Raw genomic sequence first — 6,865 nt, forward strand, 5'->3', positions numbered from 1 at the left:
GGGTTCGGGTATTACTCGTACCCATAGGTTTGGATTGGATTCGGGTTTGATTTTGGGTAGAAAATAGCACTATCCATATTCTATCCATACCTGTGCTATAGTTTTTGGATTTTATCCAAATTCGATCTCAAATCTGATCAAACTTTATTTTTTGGATTTAACTGGATTTGGATAGGATGCATATTTATCCAGTCGGATCGATTTTGCCATTCTTATTAGTAAAAGGACAACGAAAAGAGAGAGAGATCGGGAGAAAGAAAAGTCAAGAAGATACAGAGGAAAAAGAAACAGGGTGGTCTGATCTCTCTCTCTCTCCCATTTCTTCCTCTTCTTTTTGTGTTTTTAGACGAAGGAATCTTGGAATGGCTGGCGGCAATGGTTAATTTTTGCCCAAACTCGACCTCTGTTGTAGGTTACGACGACATCATCTCCGGCCATGGTGGCCGACGGTGAAGAAAGAAACAAAGGAACCGATTGTCAATGGCTCAAATAGAGGAGAAAATTCAAGAAAATAGAATAGCCCAACTCACCGGCCGGCGATAGCTCTCCCTCTGACCATGGGGGAGGTGGTTGACAACTCCACCCAAGCTCTGGTTGCAACTCAAATGGAAACAAACAGAACACAGAAGAATGAAAACAGGAAAAATCCTGTTTGAATTGAATCTGACGACTTGCCAGTCATTATTTGGTCATCAGCGATGGTTAAGGAATCGAGAGAAGATGGAGAAGAAGTAGGACCCTCCTCCCTCGACTCCGGCGAAGAATCAAGGGTGAATCAACGGTGGCTCACCAAGACCATTCAACGAAAATCAGGAAGAGATTCTAAGGGGTTTTCGCCGGCAATGGAAAATGAGGCATAAAGGGAAGCGTTGAAGTCCTTTTAATGGGAGGTTTGCCCCAGGACTCCTTCATCCGCTGGAGTCGGAAGAGAAAGAAGACTCGGAAGAGGAATCCAATCCTAATTTGCATAAAGATAGGCCTTATTACTTTAAATAAAAGATTTGTATCTTATTTTTCATCAATGAAAAAAAAAATAAAAATAAAAATAAAAGAGATTCGAGTCTTATTTTTGCTAAATTCTCATCTTCTTCAGATGGATTGAATAAAATTTTTCTTATTTTTGATCAGACCACCTAATCTAATCCTATTTGAGATCTGGGGTGAAATTATTGAGCCCAAATCTAACCCATCCAAATTTATAAAATCTCAATACGACCGTACTACATAAGTGGTTGGGCGAACGGATTCGGGATGAGTCCAATGCAAATATTTTGTTATTAGTATTTAAGTAATTATGTTTGTTTACATACTGAACATGCATTGCTTATGAATATGGGCTGACAATTTCAAAACTATTAAGAGAAATTATTGCACATGCACATTAGCTTCACAGCAATTTTATTATGATCTCTTCATGGTTCCCTCTGCATGTCTCACCATTTTTCCAACATTTTTAATGCTTCATGACTTGTTCTAACCACTTTTTGGGACCATATTTGATTCCAGTTATGGCAAGGCTGATTCTAGAGTCGTTCTAAACTATATTCAAACCAGCCCTACCATGTTGACTTCCTCATGTTCTCTTGGCTATGTAGTAATTAATATTGCACCATCATCACCATATATATCCTTAACATCATCCACGACAACATCATCGGTTTATGAGATGCCGTCACTTTTCGTGAACGACCCGTTCAACAAAAAGAAATTGCAATACTGTCATTTTCCTTTCCTTCTTCCAATCATTCCAAGTTGAACATGCTCTCAGCCAAACATTACCCTCCATCTATAAATTCTTCCTTGCCTCTCCAACCCATAGCCCATCAGCCTTAACCTCTTCTAATTGTTAAAATCTATTCTTCTTTGCTCCTCGCAAAACCACTTCCTTGTTTTTTAGTAATCACATGTACACCTGGGATGGCATACCAAACCATTGAGGGTTACCGTGAGGGTGCCGAGGTCCACCATGGTGACGACCTCTGCAAGAAGAATCCCGTCGCTATAACAAAAACAATCTATAGTGATCAAATTCTAATAACACTTAGAGAAATATGCTTTGTCAAAAGTGTTACTAGAAATAATCATATGGGGATGGTATCTTATAATTACCATAAGAAATTATATTCTATTTTAATAATTTTAAAAGGTATTATAAAAATCTATAATATTCTGATGAATATATATAGATATTACTGAAATTTATAATATTACGTTCGTATCATGTAAGAATAATATTTTTTTATTAAATAAAATCTAATCGGCAATGTTTATTATTCTATTATAAAATGTTGATTATTTATTGATGAAATAAATTGTATCATTTATACATCATTATATAACTAATAATTTTTATTATTAATTATTTATAGATTATTTTTTATGATAAATTAGTATCATCACAAACTAATTTAAATTTTTTGTGATGATAATATTTGATTACTAAATATATCTTTAAACTTTCTAAAAAAAGATATTATATATATTTGATAAATTTTAAAATTAATATGGTTTCAATAACTATATGAGTCAAGATAATTTAATAATCAAATAAAAATAATTTTTAATATAAAATCTACTATCAATGTTGAATGCATAATATCACAATCAAGTAATGATCTATGATATAATTATTAAAAAATTTATTTGAAAATAGATTTAACCAAGAATTTGGATGTGGTCCAATTTAATTTGTATTAAAAATATATGAAAAATTTAATAAAATATATACTCTAAAATTTTAAAATATCACACAATAAATACCATTATTTTTTACTTATAGTATAAATAAGAAAAATAGTGAATTATCTACTTTTAAAGAGCTTTAGAAAAAATATTTATGATTATAGAAATATGTTAAAATTATTTTATTCTTTATAATACTCTAAATAATAAGGTTTTGAAATATTATAAAGAATAAAATAAAGTAATTTATTTTTTTATTTTCTTTAAAAAAAGAAGAAGATTGATTTTTTCATAAAAATAATTAATTATTAAAATTAAAATATCATAATATATTTAAAATAAGTATGCTTTATTATATAGATAAATTTTGAATAAGTATAATAGATAATAATTCTATATCAAAAGTTAATATTATCATGATGGATATGTCCTAGATAACTATCAAATAGCTTTTAGATAATAGGTTTGAGTGATGCCGCTTGTTTTACCAATGATCTATATTTTTTGCTTTGATTTTGATTATTAATGTAGATTTTTTTTGTTGTAGTACGTCCAACTCCTCGAAATGCTCGCCTCCTCAAGGGCTTGTTGCCCCTCTAGAACGTCGAGAAGTTTGGCTCCAGACGTGCAGCTAGCTGGGTTCATGTGGCTGGTCCAGAAGAAGTAGAAGCACACATTCAATAAGATTAAGTAGACTGTTTTGTATGCCACCAAGCTACCATCCTTCATGGGGCAATGCAAGATGAAGAAGATAATTGGGATGAAGATGAAGGAGCTGTTACTATGGCTCTCTGTTGTCGAGGTATATATTGATGATCTCTCAATAGGGAAGATCACTTTCAAGGCTGGCACTGGGCTGAAGTTTGAGTTGGTGAATAAAACTAGAGTTTCTGTTTCCTGTCATCTTTAAGCTGTAACATGCAAATAAGGAGTTAATTTTGACAATAAAAGTTTCAATTAATGGTCTATTCTAATATATATTTTGCTAAATCATTTGAATTAGTCATATATTTTCTTAAAGTTTGTAGTACGGCAACAAGCACCACAGATGCACATTCTTGGTGATCTGTGCTTTACTTCGACTTTTAGCTAATATTTCTTTTGGCCAAGTGGCAAACTTATTCTTTACGACCAAAATTCAAGGAGTATTCTATATCTTGGGTGCATTGCAGATCTTAAATTGATCAAAAATGATATAGCCAAAATTCTCCTCCCCTCTAAAACCGACGAGCCCCAATATCCGTAGAACTGCTAAAATGGGCTTGACCTACAGGGCCGGCCGGGCTTAACTCTATAAATGAGGTGGGCCGGGGGAGAAGGATGGATTGTTAGTATGGACGATTTAGAAGATATAATTGGAGGACATGTACTACCATATGAATAGGCTAAATAACAACCGGGCCTGTTTGGCCCATCCTACATCAGTCTAAGGATTAATATGGGTTGGGCCGAACTAGCCTAGATGAGCCATAAAAATTTTTAAAAAAAAAATTAAAGAAACCTTATTTATTTTTTAATCTCTAACTCCTGAGTCCTGCCGCCCCATATCGTCGACCGTTGCCGCAGACCAGCAGGATGACCACCTCTACTGGTTCCTCTCTCTTTCGCCTTCCAGCTCTACAGATCTCCCTCCTCCTCATCGCCGGTGCCGCTACCTCCGGCCTCTGAGTCTGATCACGAATCAAGATACGCTAGTCCTCTCCTCCCTTCTACCTCTCCTCGGGCTCTCTCAGTCTCTCTCCACTCTCCATGCTCGACCGCTCGAGGCGTTGCCACCTTCGAGTCAAATCCGGCCATGGCTCCTCTTCTTCGGACTTTCTCGGTCTCTCCACTCTTCGAGTCAGATCCATGCCATCTCCAGTCTCTTCTCAGGCTCTCTCGGTCTCCTCCACTCTCCAGGCTCGACCGCTTGAGGCTCTCCTCCTCTCGATCTCTCTGTCTTTCTTTTTTTTATTCTTCACTCTTCAGTCATTTGAGGTTCAAAACTCATGAACTGATCCGATCCGACCCACGACCCTTAAAGGGTTGGGCTGGACCAGCTATATTGTGTTCTATGTTTTGGTTGGGCCTAGTCTGATCTGATCTATCAAATTTTAGACTTTTATGGATTGGGCCCGACTAGGTCATTTTAACAGTACTAAATATCTGGATACGGCTATGGACCTTATAAAATGATTCAGTCAACAGCTGTATTTGGTCACAAGTCAACCCTTTTCTCTAACTTTGAAAAAGACTTTTTTTTTTTTAAATAATATTGGGAGCATTCTTGATTACAATACCTACAAAATTATTTAGCGGTCGTTCTGTTATGTGATCTATAAGGCCAACTATAACGGCTATCAAAATGAATTGTATACCCGTCTTTGTTGACCATGTCTCTTGACCTCGCCAATTTCAAAGGTCATCATTTACATGTGGAACATCCAACCGCATGTAGGCCGGCCCAAACTTCCACAAAGTCAAAATATCTCTCCCCACTCATTCAAACTTTCATGCTCTCCTCCACTTCCGCTTCATCACCCTCATATCTATAAAAACGTGCTCTTTCCCTCGTCTCTCCATCACCTCCTCCCTTCGCCTTCCAACACTTTCATTCACATCTCTTACAATCCCTTCTAATAAAATAGATGGCGTCCCAGACCATCGAGAGCTTCCGTGAGGGAGCCGAGGTCCACCGTGGTGACGACCTCTGCAAGAAGAAGTCCATCGAACTCCTTGAAGAGCTTGGCCTCCCCAAGGGCTTGTTACCCCTCGAGAATGTTGAGGAGTTTGGCTACAACCGTGCAGCTGGATTCATGTGGCTGGTCCAGAAGAAGAAAAAGGAGCACACGTTCAAGAAGATCAAGCAGACGGTGTCATATGCCACCGAGGTGACAGCCTTCGTGGAGCAGCGCAAGATGAAGAAGATAACTGGGGTGAAGACGAAGGAGCTGCTATTGTGGCTCTCTGTTGTCGAGGTTTACATCGATGACACCTCCTCTGAGAAGATCACTTTCAAGACCGGCACCGGACTCTCTGACAGCTTCCCGGTCTCTGCCTTCGAGCTTGAATAGTGTACGAGAGACAAGTTGGTGGAGGGACTGGAGCTTGTTCCAATTCTTCTTGGAAGTGGAAATGGGAATTAAGACTTCTCTCTTGCTCTCTGTTGAGGACATTACTAAGACTTCAGTATCTGACCTATTTTTCACTTTATAATTGCTGCTGTATGAAATAAAAATTCATTCAATGATGGTCTTATTGCTATATATGTCTTCAGACAATCATATCATTCATTCAAATGATCTGATTTTGCAGTATGGGTGCTTTGGATTTACATGTTTGGTGACATTTGTTGAACTCCAATCTTACATGGTAACAGATAATTATTTTGCTTAATGAGCAAGCAATTGTTTGCAGCCCAAGTTCTTAGGATTTTCTTTTCATATAACTTGGGCAGATGGTAGTTTCTCATAGGGCAAAAATGATCACTGAAATCTGTCTTTGAAATTGAATCATGCACTTTTGCTAAAGAGGAATAAAGAAAATCAATCAGGCATACTCTGCTAGAAGGACCAATAGAAATATCTTGAGTATATAGGGATCGGTTTTGGTTTCGATCGGGTACAAATTGGGTCTAGGTTTGGTTTCTAGTTTGGGTTGATGCTGGATCTAAATATTTAGTCGGTATAATTAATTGGAAGGATCAACTCCTGCCATGCTCTTAAAATTATTCCCTTTCTTTGGTGCACATCTTAAAACTATTCACTGAGGATAATCTCAATGTGAAAGTTAGGTTTCTTTGAAAACAATGCCTTCACTAATTGTATAAAAAGATCCGTGTTTCTTTTCATGTTTCTTCCCATCATTCCTTGTGCCACTTGACCTTTTGAAGGTTCTAGCTGCTAAACTACATCATTCAACAAAGCGGTTGTCTCCGGATTCAAGATAGGATCGAGATTTAAAGTTTAGCAATTATGGCGAGAAGAGCCAGAATTCAATGAAGAAGCTTTAAAGGGTTAAGTGAGGGGAGAATGGAGCTCTAGCTTCTTTAGAGGGTTTGTGACTTCATTTACTTAATGGAGCTCTAGCTTCCCCACCCACCCCCTCCCACACAACACCACCCCACCCCCCACACCCCCGGCCAACACCACCAACCAAAAAAAAAAAAAACAGCTTCCAAGAGTTCTAGGACAAGAAAAATCTT

General features: G+C 37.2%; 1 protein-coding gene across 1 annotated transcript; it reads left to right on the forward strand.

Annotated features, from left to right (window-relative positions):
* Positions 1-5,231: 5,231 nt before the first annotated feature.
* LOC105060702 (uncharacterized) lies at positions 5,232-5,925 on the forward strand. The gene has a single exon (XM_010944510.4). It carries the CDS (start codon positions 5,310-5,312, stop codon positions 5,733-5,735), a length of 426 nt encoding a protein of 141 aa, XP_010942812.1. The 5' UTR covers positions 5,232-5,309; the 3' UTR covers positions 5,736-5,925.
* Positions 5,926-6,865: the final 940 nt, after the last annotated feature.

Source organism: Elaeis guineensis, chromosome 13 (genome assembly GCF_000442705.2).
Source record: "Elaeis guineensis isolate ETL-2024a chromosome 13, EG11, whole genome shotgun sequence".
NCBI lineage: Eukaryota > Viridiplantae > Streptophyta > Magnoliopsida > Arecales > Arecaceae > Elaeis > Elaeis guineensis.

What these genes read in the sequence shown, in the direction of transcription:
- LOC105060702 (XM_010944510.4), top strand. Translation starts at nt 5,310, where the DNA reads ATGGCGTCCCAGACCATCGAGAGCTTCCGTGAGGGAGCCGAGGTCCAC.